The sequence below is a fragment of the Carcharodon carcharias genome, chromosome 5 (assembly GCF_017639515.1).
Source record: "Carcharodon carcharias isolate sCarCar2 chromosome 5, sCarCar2.pri, whole genome shotgun sequence".
Classification (NCBI taxonomy): Eukaryota; Metazoa; Chordata; class Chondrichthyes; order Lamniformes; family Lamnidae; genus Carcharodon; species Carcharodon carcharias.
This window is the reverse complement of record NC_054471.1, coordinates 6,553,877-6,570,346: the sequence shown is the minus strand read 5'-3', so window position 1 is coordinate 6,570,346 and position 16,470 is coordinate 6,553,877. Positions and strand designations below refer to the sequence as shown.

General features: G+C 44.8%; 1 protein-coding gene across 1 annotated transcript in view; it reads left to right on the top strand.

Moving 5' to 3' along the window:
- Positions 1-7,048, top strand: part of hsp90ab1 (heat shock protein 90, alpha (cytosolic), class B member 1) — a 34,088-nt gene extending 27,040 nt beyond the window's left edge. The window contains exons 9-11 of the mRNA XM_041187784.1: positions 3,415-3,683; positions 4,247-4,580; positions 6,653-7,048. Of these exons, the coding sequence (XP_041043718.1) occupies positions 3,415-3,683; positions 4,247-4,580; positions 6,653-6,762 (713 nt within the window). The 3' untranslated portion in view covers positions 6,763-7,048. The remainder of the gene's footprint in view (positions 1-3,414; positions 3,684-4,246; positions 4,581-6,652) is intronic.
- The last annotated feature ends 9,422 nt before the right edge of the window (positions 7,049-16,470 follow it).

Here is a 16,470-nt window from a genome sequence, read left to right as displayed (position 1 = left end):
GAAGGCCATTCAGCCAATGATAAAAATACTGTGGATGCTGGAAATCTGAAACAAAAACAAAACATGCTGGAAAAATTCAACATGTTTGACAGCATCTGTGGAGAGAAAGACGGACAGTTAATGTTTCAGCCCCTTGAGGCTGTTTTCCCCATGCAATGAGGTCATGGTTGATCCATATCTTGGCTCTATATTTCTGAACACTCCTGTCTTGGAAAAATGTTTTGTTCTTGGATTTAAAATTGGTTACTTTTGTGGGTAAAGAGTTCCCCACACACAATCAGAGGCAGACCATTCAGGAGATAAGGTAAGGCAAGTCCCTTGTTTTAGACTTCCCCAGCAGTGGAAAGTTTCCCTTTCACCTACCAATTCCTTTCAGCTCCTAAAAGCCCTCAATTAAATTGTCCCTTAACCGTGTACATTTTAGAGAATACAAGCTCTGCTTTTGTAATGCCTTTTTGTAATCTAACCCTTTGTAGGGCTCAAGTCTGAGTTAGTGTGAAAGAATTGAAGTTTATTGAATTTCCAAGACATCAGAATTGTGCAATATAATGCTTCATTACACGCTACTTAATACTTAGCATAACGTGTCCAAAATATGGTGTGAAAAATAACACAATTGCCTGTGAGTGGTCAGTTTCATGTTGATTTTGACCGAATTGCTCTTTCCTCTGACTTTAGTATAAGGTGCTGAAGACAATCAGTATTGAAGCTTTCTCATACAGGATGTGTCACTGCTGTAAATAAAAAATAAAAATTTAAACCAGTTTCCAATGGTTTGTTTAAAGCATGGAGCTAGAACCTCCCCTGCCATTGTCTGTCACTTAAGTTTCCATCAGGATAGCAAGTCTCAACTGTTCAGCTGGCACATTTCTAAATAGATGTTTCAGTCTAATTTTTGCAGAACCTTCAAAGTCTGCTTTGTTTCAGAAACAGATGTCGTCTCTTGAATGTTAGTGTTTCACTAACCTTCACAGCTAAGACAGTAAACAAGTATTTTGCCATCAGCACTGCTCCCAACATGCTGGTGATATTGGTTGATTATGATGCCCATGGGTTTAATCCCCATACCAGCTGTGGTATTCATGGAGGACTGCCTTCTTGCCTTGCTACATGCTTGTGGATGGATAGCCAATTGCCATTCTAACGAGGAGAGATATCTATGGTGCTTTGTGGACTAGTGCTAATTACTTATTATCAAACCTGTGCTCTTACATCTTGGACCCCTGAAATTCTGCTTAATCTACATTGAAATTCCAGTATTAATTTCTAATTACAGTATATCCTTTCTAACAAAACTTGTATTTATATAGTACCTTTAATATAAAATAGCTCCGAGATGTGTTGTAAAGCAAAATTAAACACCGAGCAATTGTGATATTTGGCCAGGTGACCAAGAGCTTGGTTAGAGGTAGGTTTCAAGGAGCATCTTGAAGGAAGAGCCAAGTTAGAGAGGTTAGGGAGGGCATTTGAGAGCTTGGGCAGGTGGCTGAAGGTAAAGCTGCCTTTGGTGGAGCCAATTAGAGGAGCATATTTGAGTGTTGTGGGGTTGAAGAAGATTAGAGAGCAGTGAGGCAATGGAGGGATTTGAAAACAAGCTTGGGAATTTTAAAATTGAGGTGTTGCAGGAGCTGTGTAGGTTAGTGAGTTCGGGGGTGATGGTGCTAGTAAGGACACAAGCAGCATAGTTTTGGGTGACCTTGAGTTTTTGAAGGATGCAATGTGAGGTGCCAGCCAGGAATGCATTGGAACAGTCAAATCTGGAGATATTATGGCTGCAGATGAGCTGAGGCGGGGTAGAGTCAGGTGATAGAGTTGGAAATAGTGATATAGTTCCACGTCAGGATGGTGAGTGGCTTGGAGGGGAACTTCCAGATGGTGATGTTCCCATCTATCTGCTGCCCTTGTCCTAGATGGTAACAGTCATGGGTTTGGAAGGTGCTGTCTAAGGAGCCTTGCTGAGTTTCTGCAGTGCATCTTGTAGTTGGTACACACTACTGCTACAGTGCATCGGTGGTGGAGGGAGTGAATGTTGTATATGTGGTGCCAATCAAGTGGGCTGCTTTGTCATGTATTGTCAAGCTTCTTGAGTGCTGTGGGAGCTGCACTCCTACAGACAAGTGGGGAGTATTCCATCACACTCCTGACTTGTGCCTTTTAGATGGTGCACAGGCTTTAGGGAGTCAGGAGATGAGTTACTCGCTGCAAGATTCCTAACCACTGACCTCATGTAGCCACAGTATTTATATGGTTATGGTTAGTCCAGTTCAGTTTCTTTTCAATGGTAACCCCCCAGGATGTTGGTAGTAGGGGATTCCGTGATGGTAATGCCATTGAACATCAAGGAGAGATGGTTAGATTCTCTCTTGTTGGAGATGGTCATTGCCTGACCCTTGTGTAACACAAATGTTGCTTGCCACTTGTCAGTCCAAGCCTGGATATTGTCCAGGTCTTGCTGCGTTTGCACATGGACTGCTTCAGTATCTGAGGAGTCGCGAATGGTGCTGAACATTGTCACATCATCAGCCCCACTTCTGACCTTATGATGGAGGGAAGGTCATTGATGAAGCAGCTGAAGATGGTTGGGACGAGGACACTACCCTGAGGGACTCCTGCAGTGATGTCCTGGAGCTGAGATGATTGATCTGTCATCAGTGTACAGGTGAAAAAATAAGTGTTTTTGGATGATGTCACTTAGGGCCAGCAGAAAAAAGAAATAGGAGGGGGCCAAGTACTGACCCTTGAGGGACACTTAATAATGGAACCAGGTGAGATTAGGCCCACCCAGCTGGACAAGAGTGGAGACATGTTGAAGGGGAAAGATGAGAAGAACCATGTTGAAGGCTGCAGGCAGGTCAAGAAGGATGGGGAGGGATAATTTCTAAAGTGTGTGCCCAGAATTATACACGGTGCTGCAGATGCTTTTTGATTTCTTTTGTACCTCACTACTACATTTTACTGATATCTCTGTGAGCCACTGGTTCTAGTTTTTCATTATTTTATTATTCTGGTCTGCCTATTTTGTTTAATCTATACTTTTATGTAAACTTAAAGCTCAGTTGCCTCTGCTGTACTGGAAAAGCATTTTGTTTCTGCCCATCAATTTATTGTTGGAAGAGTAGATAATGTGTCGTGTGGCCAGGCAGTCTCAAGGAGCCAAACCACATCAAGCTAGGGTCAGAAATTTGGCTGCCTCAGATTGCGCATATGCTTAATCTATTCTTCCAGTCCCAGGACCAATTTATCCTGTGGTTACAACACTGGCAGCTCAGCACAGTAAGTGTGATGCCTGTGGGAGCCAGATCTGGAGGTTCAGACTATGGGAGTTGTTGTCCTGGTTCCTGAATAACCCAATGGTGTAAAAATTCCATCCCCATAGAAATGAACAGACTTTTTTTATGCTGTTCCCTTTTTCAGGTGAAAGCAAAGATCAAGTAGCTAACTCTGCCTTTGTGGAGCGTGTCAGGAAGCGGGGCTTTGAGGTGGTGTACATGACTGAGCCCATCGATGAGTACTGTGTGCAGCAGCTGAAGGAGTTTGATGGTAAGCAGCTTGTCTCTGTCACAAAGGAGGGCCTTGAGCTGCCTGAGGACGATGAGGAGAAGAAAAAGCGTGAAGAAGACCGAGCTAAGTATGAAAACCTGTGCAAGCTCATGAAAGAGATCCTGGACAAGAAGGTGGAGAAGGTAAAAGCATTTCGGCGCTATCAGCATTTGGGGATAACTTTGACTCTTAACCAGCATTACATGGCACAGAATATCTATCCAGGGTTACAAAATATTAAATGTTCAGTCATCTCCCTCAATATCTGTTTGTACCAGGAATCAAATCCAGGTTCCTCCAGCAGTGTTAGCTGACCTAAATATGCTGTCCTTGGAGAGGGGAAATCAGCCTTGTTCCCTGAGTAATCCCTGTGTAGTGTCGCAGTGGGTCATTTAACATTATTGTGTGGACTTACAAGTGATCATTTAGGTGAGATGCCTGGGCTGGATGTTGTCAGTCGATTGTACCTCAGCGAAGAGGAACATCTCCGGAATATTTTGCTGGGTGGGATGAGGAGGACCTGCTGTTCATTTACAACCTAATAGACCAGCACATGTCAGGAATATTGTGGTAGTGGTGTTGGAGTGGGGTGGAAGGACCTTGAACAACCTAATAGATCACATCTGCAGCAGCTACTAACATTGGAGAAGCTTGGTAGAATTGAAGGAGCATACTTAACATCTTTGAATCTCTCTTCCTGTCTCAGGTGACTGTTTCCAATCGGCTTGTCTCCTCCCCATGCTGCATTGTGACCAGCACCTATGGCTGGACTGCAAACATGGAGAGGATCATGAAGGCTCAGGCCCTGAGGGACAATTCAACCATGGGCTACATGATGGCCAAGAAGCATCTGGAGATCAATCCTGACCACCCAATTGTGGACACGCTGAGGCAGAAAGCTGAGCTAGACAAGAATGACAAAGCTGTTAAGGACCTTGTGATCCTGCTCTTCGAGACAGCACTCTTATCCTCAGGGTTTTCATTGGATGATCCACAGACGCACTCTAACCGTATCTACAGAATGATCAAGCTGGGTTTGGGTAAGTGACTAGTGAGCAAATGGTTTAGTCGGTTATAACCATTCACAGCTTTGGTTCAATGGGCAAAGAAGCAACCTCTATTGCTGCTCTTTCACAATATAATGGATAAATGATGCTGGGAGATCCAGTGTGGTGCTTGGCTATGCAGACAATGACCATCCATGCTTTGTGCTATAAGCTGATCTCAGCTGGGGCAGTCCCAATTGCTGGACACTCCTCCTGTTTGCTGAAGTGTGGTAGCCTGTTAGTGTGCTCTATTGGCCTTGGCAAGTGGAACTGCACTGTAATCTAGGGGGGAAATTGTACTTGTGTTTCCAGAAGGCATTTGACAAGGTGCCACATCAAAGGTTACTATACAAAATAAGAGCTCATAGTCTAAGGGGTAAGAGAATGGATAGAGGATTGCTTAGCTAACAGGAAACAGAGCAGGAATAGATGAGGTGTGGATTAGACCATACCTAGAATACTGTGAACAATGTTGGTCCCCTTATCTAAGGAAAGGTTTGGAGGCAATCCAGAGAAGGTTCACTAGGTTGATCCTGGGTATGGAGGGATTTTCTTATGAGGAGAGGTTGAATAGGTTGGGTCTGTACTCATTGGAGTTTAGAAGAATGAGAGGTGACCTTATTGAAACATATAAGATCTTGGGGGGCTTAACAGGGTAGATGCTGAGAGGTTGTTTCCCCTTGTGGGAAAGTCTAGGACCAAAGGGCATATCTTGTGTAAGGGGGTCGCCCATTAGGTGGAATTTCTTCTGAGGGTAGTGAATCTGCAATTCTTTACTGCAGAGGGCTGTATAAACTAGGTCATTAAGTATATTGAAGGCTGAGATATTTTTAATCAGTAATGGAATCAAGGGTTATGGGGAAAAGGCAGGAAAGTGGAGTTGAGCATTATCATGATCTCATTGAATGGCGGTGCAGACTCAATGGGCCGAAGGGCCTACGTCTTATGGCCTTGGAGACTTCAGGTTGGCAAGCTGTAACTAGTGGAGTGCCACGGATCAGTGCTGGGGCCACAACTATTTGCAATCTGCATAATCATTTGGGTGAAGGGACCAAATGTAGAGTTGCTAAATGTGCTGGTGACAGCAAGAATAATTACGACAATAAGTTGTCAAGAGGAAGTAGAGAGTACAAAAGGTTATAGATATGTTGTGAGTGGGAAAAGGTTTGTCAGGTGGATTATAATGTGAGAAAATGTGAATTTGTGCACTTCGGCAAGAAGAATAGAAAAGCAGCATATTAAATAGTGAGATTGCAATAGTGTAAGGTACAGAAGGAGTTGGCTATCCTGGTACTTGAATCTCAAAGGTAGTCCATAGATATAGCGAGTGACTAGGAAGGCATCTGGAATGTTGGTGTTTATTGCAAGGGAATGGGATATAAAAGTGGGGAAGTTTTACTGCAGCCATACAGAGCCTTGGCAACTATAGTTTTGGTCTCTATTTGAAAAGCGATACAATTGCATTGGAAGCAGCTGAGAATGTTCACTTGACTCATTCCTGGGATGAGCGAATTAATGATGAAAGGTTTGAACAGGTTGGACTTTCACCCAGTGGAGTTTAAAAGAATGAGAGGTGATCTTATTGAATAAGATCCTGAGGGGATTTGATAAAGTGGATGTTGGGAGGATGTTTCAGTTTGTAGGGGAGTATACAGTTTAAGAATCAGAGGTTTACCATTTAAAATGGAGATGAGGAGAAATTGGGTTGTTAGAGAAAAGGGCTGTTAGTCTGTGGAATTCTCTTCCCCAGTAAGTGGAGGCTGGGCCATTGAATTTATTCAAGGCTAATTTAGCTTTTTGATAAAGGGAGTCAAGGGTTATGGGGGGTGCACAGAAAGGTGGAGTTGAGACCACAGCCAGATCAGCCATGATCTTGAATAGCAGAGCAGGCTGGAAGAGTTAATGTTATAGGAGGCTACTAGTCCCATCAATTCCAATAACAGTAAGTTATTCTGGATTAGATAGCGCTCCATCTCCTTAGCAGAGAGTGCATTGGTAATTTACAATGGTGTAGTTTGAGATTTTGCAGTAGTGTTAAAATTGTGTTTTTTCTGTTTGTTTGCAAGGCATTGATGACGATGAGGTGACTGTGGAAGAAACAACCCCACAAGCTGTTGAAGAGATCCCACCCCTGGAGGGAGATGAGGATGCATCCCGTATGGAGGAAGTGGACTGAAGCTGCTCTCTTCCTTTCCTGCATTCTTTCTTGGTGTATTCAAATTGGACTGCTGTATTTAATTTGGACTTTCTAAAGGACCTGTTGTGTAGTGTGTGTAAAGTAATGATTATCTGACCAGTCTGATCAGATCAACATGAATTGGGCCTACTCCCTCTGAGGGAGAGAGTCTTGCACTACAGTCATTATCAGATGTTACTGTCCTTTTTTTATTTTCAAATGCATGTCATTTATACTTTTGCAGCGCTGTGGCTGTGAAAATAAATTCAGAAACCACTGGTGGAAATGAGGATCTGGTTTTATTGTGTTGGAAAGTTAGTGATTATGAACAACTAGAGTGGAATTCCTAATTAGTCATACTCCAAATAAACTGGAATTCAACAAGCCAGCACCCACCACCCCCAGTGTTTCTCCCACCAATGGCATTACCATCACTGAATTCTCCCATTATCAACATCCTGGGGGTTACCATTGACCAGAAAGTGAACTGGACTAGCCATATAAATACTGTGGTTATAAGAGCAGGTCAGAAGAAAGGGATCGTGCGACAAGTAACCCACCTCCTGACTCCCAAAATCCTGCCCACTATCTACAAGTCAGGACTATAATGGAATATTCCCCACTTTACTGGGTGAGTGCAGCTCCCACAACACTCAAGAAGCTTGACATCATCCAGGACAAAGCAGCCCGCTTGATCAGCACCACAAACATTTACTCGGTCCACCACCGATGCACAGTGGCAGCAGTGTGTACCATTTTTACAAGATGCACTGCAGGACTTCACCAAGAGACCTTAGACAGCACCTTCCAAACCATTACCACTACCATCTAGAAGGAAAAGGGCAGCAGATAGATGAGAAGTTCGCCTCCAAGTCACTCACTATCCTGACTTGGAAATATATCGCCGTTCCTTCACTGTCACTGGGTCAAAATCCTGGAACTCCCTATAAGCACCGTGGGTGTACCTACACCATATGGACTGTAGCAGTTCAAGAAGGCAGCTCACTGCCACAATTAAGAATGGGCAATAAATGCTGGCCCAGCCAGCGAAGCCCACATCCTGTGAATGAACCTTTTTTAAAATTCTGCATGCCAAGTAGCTGCTTTATGCTTATTGAGGCTCCTGTATTATTGCAATATTTAGCTGCAGTCTTGCCTGGTACCCAAGAATCTCAGAATTAAGGTACAGGAGGAAGCCATTTGGCCCATGTCTGTACCAGCTCTTCAAATGAGCAACTCATCTAATTCCTTTTTGAACCTGCCACCAGCACTCAGGCCCCAACCACTCACTGTGTGAAAAAAGGTTTTCCTCATTGCTTTTACTAGTTACTTAAAATCTGTGCCCTCTTGTTCTTGATCCTTCCACCAGTGGGAACATTTTCTCCCTGTCTGCTCTGCCCAGATTCTCATGATTTTGAATACCTCTTAAGTGGATGCAACATTGAATCCACTTGGTTGTAAACAGCTGACCCCTTTTCCTAGTTCTACATCAGCTGGGGGAAACAGCCTCTCAGCACCTCGTAGAACAGCTCTCCATGCAGGAATTGAATTAGTACCCCCTTCGGGTGAGGCGAGCTACACAGTGCCCCAGCTGTGGGCCTAGCAAAGCTCTATAATTGCAGCAAGACTCGCTTACTCTTACCATCTTTAGCATGATCAACCTAAACTGAGTTGGTGTATTTGGAGGTGGCATGTTTAGCCAGTTCCCCTGGCAGTGCTCTGGATCTCCCTGCCTGAGATGGTGTGGCGCTTAGCGTGGCGAACGAGGTGCGAAGCCTCTGTTGTGATGTACTCAAAAATGTCAACAACGAAGGAATTCATAACGCTCACGCCCTTGGGTGAGATCCTGGTGCAAGGGTGGAGCTGCGTCAGCACCCTGTACACAAGTGGAATAGCTCTGAGATTTTCTCTTGTTTCTTGGGCGGCTTCTTAGTGACTTTAGTCAGCGATGTTTCGATGCCTTGTGGGATGTGCTACCATCTTAGGCATTCCACTCGACTTGGATCACGGTTACCTTCTTAATTGTTTCTTGTTAAAATTGAGGCCCTGGCAGCACCTGTTAAATTTCTACTGGGTGCTCTTGGGTTTATCAATGAGGCAATGCTTAAAAACAGCAGCTGCTCTATCTGCGAATGAGGTGTGAGCCCACTGCACAGTCAGCATGAAGATGCTTCCCATGAGGCTGCTGCTTCCTGTGAGCACATCCAGCTTTTTGATTCCCCCAGTTGCTTTCCAGAAATGCTCCTGAAAAAGTGGGGAACTGAATGACAAAGGGAGTTCAAACTGACTTCCCACTGTTAACCAGTGAGCCTTTTTTTGAGTTAGGGGTTAGCTTTTGCTCCTGAGTCAGGTACAAGACTATTGGCGAGCGATCACTTTCACAAAGTAGGCTGTTCCCATCTGGGGCCATTCCCTTTCTTGGGAACCCTTGAACCCTACAGCACTATTGGTTGTGAGAAAGGTGCTGGGACTTGTCAGCTAGTTCCACAGCAGCGGGAGTCTCTGCCTTGGTGGTATTAATCAGTCTGTGAAGCTTCCCACGGTTCACCAAGGGAAGGCCGAATAAAAGAAACATTGTCACCCTGTTGGATGGCTAAGCAGTAATGAGATGGGTTCTTAGATTATCCAGAGAGAAGAGCTTAACACAACTAGCATATGTGTCCTATCCCTTGGCACACCCAATGTGTTCCTGAAAAATGGCACTAAATCAAAACAAATATAAAAATGTTGCATTGCTGCCCAATGCCTTTCTACGCTCAGCACAACTGCACCTGAAAAAACCTACAGCTGCAGATTATTTGTAGGTGCATCTTTGAAACTGAAAACCAGCAAAACAAATGGTTGATTTGGACATGGTGGGTCACACAAAGTAAAAGATCAGAGCCTGAGACTGTCAAGAGATAAACAAAAATAGGCTGTGTATTCAGAGCCCTCCTACCCGAGTGCAGTGTGTCTGCAGCCTTTCCCTACAGGCTGAGTGAGGCAGTACCAGGGTCACCTTAGCACTGACTCCCAAAGGAATCAAAGCGGCTGTTACCGGAGGAATTCTTGCAAGAGCAAAAACAGAACAGCATCATTTTCAGCTGAACTCTGCCAATGCACTGTTGTGAAAGCTGACTGACAAAAGCGAATCTGATCATGCATCCTCTGAACTAGAACTGACTCTTCCTCCAACGGTGCAGTGCCCACTTCATACAGCCTCTCCGACAGTGCAGCACTCCCTCAGTACTGACCCTCTGACAGTGCAGCACTCCTTCAGTACTGACCATCTGACAGTGCAGCACTCCCTCAGCACTGACCCTCTGACATGGCAGCACTCCCTCAGCACTGATCCTCTGATAGTGCAGCACTCCCTCAGTACTGACCCTCTGACAGTGTAGCACTCCCTCAGTGCTGACCCTCTGACAGTGTAGCACTCCCTCAGTACTGACCCTCTGACAGTGCAGCACTCTCAGTAAAGACCCTTTGACAGTGCAGCACTCCCTCAGTACTGACCCTCTGACAGTGCAGCACTCCCTCAGTACTGACCCTCTGACAGTGCAGCACTCCCTCAGTACTGACCCTCTGACAGTGCAGCACTCCCTCAGTACTGACCCTCTGACAGTGCAGCACTCCCTCAGTACTGACCCTCTGACAATGCAGCACTTCCTCAGTACTGACCCTCTGACATTGCAGCTCTCCCTCAGCACTGACCCTCTGACAGTGCGGCACTCCCTCAGTACTGACCCTCTGACAGTGCAGCGCTCCCTCAGGACTGACCCTCTGACAGTGCAGCACTCCCTCTACTGACCCTCTGACAGTGCAGTACTCCCTCAGCACTGACCCTCTGACAGTGGAGCACTCCCTCAGTACTGACCCTCCGACAGTACAGTAGTCCTTCAGTACTGACCCTCTGACAGTGGAGCACTCCCTCAGTACTGACCCTCTGACATGGCAGCAATCCCTCATCACTGATCCTCTGACAGTGCAGCACTCCCTCAGTACTGACCCTCTGACAGTGCAGCACTCCCTCAGTACTGACCCTCTGACAGTGCAGCACTCCCTCAGTACTGACCCTCTGACAGTGCAGCACTCCCTCAGTACTGACCCTCTGACAGCGCAGCACTCCCTCAGTACTGACCCTCTGACATTGCAGCACTCCCTCAGCACTGACCCTCTGACAGTGCAGCACTCCCTCAGTACTGACCCTTTGACAGTGCAGCACTACCTCAGTACTGACCCTCTGACAGTGCAGCACTCCCTCAGTACTGACCCTCTGACATTGCAGCACTCCCTCAGTACTGACCCTCTGACAGTGCAGCACTACCTCAGTACTGACCCTCTGACAGTGCAGCACTCCCTCAGTACTGACCCTCTGACATTGCAGCACTCCCTCAGTACTGACCCTCTGACAGTGCAGCACTCCCTCAGTACTGACCCTCTGACAGTGCAGCACTCCCTCAGTACTGACCCTCTGACAGTGCAGCACTCCCTCAGTACTGACCCTCTGACAATGCAGCGCTCCCTCAGTACTGACGCTCTGACAGTGCAGCACTCCCTCAGTACTGATCCTCTGACAATGCAGTAGTCCTTCAGTAAAGACCCTCTGACAGTGCAGCACTCCCTCAGTACTGACCCTCTGACAATGCAGTAGTCCTTCAGTAAAGACCCTCTGACAGTGAGGCACTCCCTCAGTACTGAAGCTTGGATAGTGCGGTACTCCCTCAGTACTGGCCCTCAGACAGTGCAGCACACCCTCAGTACTGACCCTCTGACAGTGCAGCACTCCCTCAGTACTGACCCTCTGACAATGCAGCGCTCCCTCAGTACTGACGCTCTGACAGTGCAGCACTCCCTCAGTACTGATCCTCTGACAATGCAGTAGTCCTTCAGTAAAGACCCTCTGACAGTGCAGCACTCCCTCAGTACTGACCCTCTGACAATGCAGTAGTCCTTCAGTACTGTACTTGGACTCTTGGCTGGATTTTTGTACTCAAGTCTCTGGAGTGGTGCCTGAACGCACGCCTTTCTGACTCAGGCAAGAACAAAACCTGGGAGGCGGTGGCATATGAGACGCGGGTTAATGCTCTGGGGACCTGGCTTCGAATCCACCATGTCAGATGGTGAAATTTGAATTCAGTAAAAAAAAAATGAAAAATCTGATGGTGGACCATGAAACCATCATCGGTTATCATAAAAACCCATCTGGTGCACTGATGCCCTTTAAGGGAGGAAATCTGCCGTCCTTCCCTGGTCTAGCCTCCATGTGACTCCAGACCCACAGCAATGACATTGACTCCTAAATGCCCTCTGAAATAGCCTAGCAAGCCACTCAGTTCTCAAGGACAATTAGGGATGTAGGTCTAGCCAGTGATGCCCACATCCCATGAACGAATGAAAAGAAATGAACAATCTCGATGAGATCATTTAATTCTTAAATCTAAGGTTATTAGGGTGACAGGATAGAACACGTATGTTGGTTAGTCCAGCTTCGGAATGATTGCTGAGACGTTGATATGTCCAAACAATAACTGGGTTATTTTATACAGGCAGTCCTTGACCTTATGACATTCAAGTTAAGATAAACGACACTCACGACGTTTATAAATTGTCACCCTGTTTGGACTTTCCCATGTCCGTTACCACTTTAGCACGACATGCCAGTCAACACGTTGAAGTATTCATACATGCACATCAGTGTTCTGTGCCGCCCATCTCACTGACGCAGGATGCTCAGTTGCTGTTCCAACATATTTAACAAGGCACTGTACTATATTTCTGTATGTATTTTCAACTGCTTGTATGACTTTTTAAATGTCAATATGATTGCTATTTGCAACATAAATACATTAATGTTGCTATATTGCTCATTTGTAATTGATTGAGTACAAAATTCTGGGCTATTCTGGTGAAAATAGGGTATCGGGCCTTGGTTCAGGAACCAATCCCCCATTTATAACATTGTTTTTATGGGAAAAGCGCTTCTGAGTTACGTCATTTCAACTTAAGACGTGGTTTTCAGGAACCAATTGTGTTGAAAGTCTGAGGATTGCCAACTAAACTATGTACAGCTACCCATGACTAGGTATTACACTGATAAAGTCAGGAACATTCTCCCTCTCGACTCCTGGTCATGTCTTCTCGTACAGTATCATTATGGGAGGTGCTATTTACACAGTCCCACACATTAACCCTTACAAACCCTAAAATACCACATCTTCCCCAAGTCTGTGTCCATATTTTTTATATTCACATTTACATACTACCCCATCTCCCCCTGAGTACATACCAACAAGGAGCAGGAGGAGGCCATTCAGACCCTCATGTCTACTCCGCCATTGAATAAGCTCCTGGTTGGTCTGAGTCTCTGACATTACAGATTCAATCTGTCAGGAGTCTTCACAACTCTCTGGTCATATTCTTGATAGGTTTGAAAGATCAGTTGTCTCTCTCTCTCTCTCTCAACTCCATTTCCCAGACTTAGCTTGCTTTCACTGAGACTTGTCATATACCTGATTCTTTATTCATTTCTGACTCAATAAAGAAAAATGCAAAGGGGGAGGACCCACCATCTGTGGTTAACTAGAGATGTTAAGGAAAGCATCAAACTTAAGGAAAAAGCATACAAACTCTGCAAAGATGAGTGGCAGGACAGATGATTGGACAGAATGTAAAGAACAGCAGAGAATGATTAAAAGGTTAATCAGGAGAAAGAAATTAGAGTATGAGAGGAAGCTAGCTAGAAATGTAAAAGTGGATAGCAAGTATTTCTACAGGTATTTAAAATGGAAAAGAGTAGGAAAGTGAGTGTTGGTCCTCTAGACAGTGACAATGGGGAGTTAATAGTAGATAATAAGGAAATGGCTGGTGAGATAGTTGAAGTGTTGGTTTTAATTTTCTAAAACGCCCTAGATTTGAGGAAGGTTCCATTAGATTGGAAAATAGTGAATGCAACCCCTTTATTCAAAAAGGGAAGGAGACAGAAAGCAGGAAACTACAGGCCAGTTAGTTTAACACCTGTCAAAGGGAAAATGTGGGAAGCTATTATTAAAGACATTATAACAGGGCACTTAGAAACATTCAAAGCAATCAGGAAGAACCAACATGGTTTTGTGAAAGGGAAATCATGTTTAACCAATTTATTGGAGTTCTTTGAAGGAATCACATGTGCTGTGGATAAAGGAGAACTGGTGGATGTACTGTACTTAGATTTCCAGAAGGCACTTGATAAATTGCCACATCAAAGGCTTTTGGAGAAAATAAAAGCTCATGGTGTAGGGGGTAACATATTGGCGTGGATAGAAGATTGGCTGGCTAACAGGAAGCAGAGTCGGCATAAATGAGTCTTTTTCTGGTTGGTGGGATGTAACGGGGGTGTGCCACAGGGATCAGTGCTGGGGCATCAACATTTTACAATCTATATAAATAATTTGGATGAAGGGACAGATGGGATGGTGGCTAACTTTGCTGACAACACAAAGATTGGTAGGAAAGTAAATTGTGAAGAGAATGTAAGGAGGCTACAAAGTGAGATAGGTAGGTTAAGTGAGTGGGCAAAGATCTGGCAGATGGAGGATAATGTGGCCAAATGTGAAATTGTCCATTTTGGCAGAAAGTATAAAAAAGAAGCCTATTATCTAAATGGTGAGAGATTGCAAAGCTCTGAGATGCAGAGGGATCTGGGTGTCCTAGTGCATGAATCACAAAAGGTTAATATGCAGGTACAGCAGGTCATTAGAGTGTTATTTATTGTGAGGGGAATTGATTACAAATGTAGGGAGGTTATGCGTCAGTTATACAGGGCATTGGTGAGACCACATCTGGAGTATTGTGTACCGAGTATTGGTCTCCTTATTTAGGGAAAGATGTAAATACTTTAGAAGCAGTTCAAAGATTTACTAGACTAATATCAGGAATGAGTGGGTTGTCTTATGAGAAAAGGTTGTGCTTGTATCCACTGGAGTTTAGAAGAGTAAGAGGCGACTTGATTGAAACCATTAAGATGCTGAGGGGTCTTGACAGGGTGAGTGTGGAGAGGATGTTTCCTCTTGTGGAGAATCTAGAACAAGGGGTCACAGTTTAACAATAAGGGGTCGCTCACTTAAGACGAAGATAAGGAGAAATTGTTTCACTCAGGGGGTTGTGAGTCTTTGGAACTCTCTTCCTCAATAGGTGGTGGAAGCAGAGTCTTTGAATGTTTTTAAGGCAGAGCTGGATAGATTCTTGATTAACAAGGGGATGGAATGCTGTTGGGAGAAGAATATGAGGTTAAAATCAGACCAGCCGTGATCTTATTGAATGACGGAGCAGCTTGGGGGCTGATTGGCCTATTCCTGCTATGTTCGTATGTTCATATATATCAGTTTATATATAGAATAATAGATACCTGGAGTGAATTAAAGACTGGAATCTAATCGAGGGGCTCAAGGGGTTAACATATTACCATGATCAGAAGACAGGAAGGAAAATATAAATATCTATATCATTCTGGCTACTTTACAAATGTATTCCTTTTTTAAAATGGGCAAATGGCTGGAATGATAACATGGCCCAAACTGACCACGTGATGGTTGTTCTGGAAGTTTCTGAGCAGTTTAAAAATGGACAAAGACTCACTCATCAAACTCCTGAAATGTAACACTTCTTACATTGTAGAGACATTCCAGCCTAGCTAACACTAGTAGACAAAGTGCCTGCACCAGCCAGTACTGGACAAACGCAGAGCTGCTGGAACTCCTCATCTCTAACGTTGTGCTAATGGTTCTACAGTTACCTACTGAAAACACAATGGGTTTTAACAAGGGGGCCTCACCAGCTGAATAGCTTGACCCGAAACTACCCTTTCACATGAATGAGACTTGAGCTGTTTGAATTGCTTTGATTATACAGCTTTTGGGTTCTATCTTCAGTCACTGATTAGCCTCAGAAAAGAGTCAGGAGTCCAGTCCAGCAGCCTGCCTCTGTCTACCATATACCACCTAACAGGGGGCAACAGAAAGAGCTCTGCTCCAGGTTATTGCCTGGCCCTCATCTACACTGTGTTCTACTGGAACATTTGAGCTTTTATATCTGTGCCCATGAGACTAATTCATCTCCAAATGCCCTCTTCCATCATGGAAGCTTCTGGCAAAGCAGATCATCCTGCAACAGTTTCAGCCTGCTAATTCTGAAGGAATGCACCATTGGATTTTTTGATTCTGGACTCAGGTGAAACCGTATTTCTTAATTTTTTTTGTCTGTCGTCTATGCCCTGAACCTCTTTCTTTCCCTTATCCATCTTTTATTGTATGAACGCAAAAAAGCAGTAGACCCGCCTCCCACGTTTTGAGTGTGTGCGAAATAAACTAACTCTCTGATTTTACCCTATCACGAGTTTGCTTAGAGGATTGGATCACTCCAACACTGAAGGGCTGGGTTAAGTTTGCCACCACTTATAAAGGGGGAAATCGAAAGCACCTTTCGGTTTATGGATGGGTGGTGCGAGGCAGTACAGAGGATCAGAGGGGCCTTGGTGTGCATGTCCATAGATCCCTGAAGGCAGCAGCACAGGTAGATAAGGTGGTTAAGAAGGCATATAGGATACTTGCCTTTATTAGCCGAGGCATAGAATATAAGAGCAGGGAGGTTATGTTGGAGCTGTATAAAACACTGGTTAGGCCACAGCTGGAGTATCATGTGCAGTTCTGGTCGCCACACTATAGGAAGGATGTGATTGCACTGGAGGGAGTG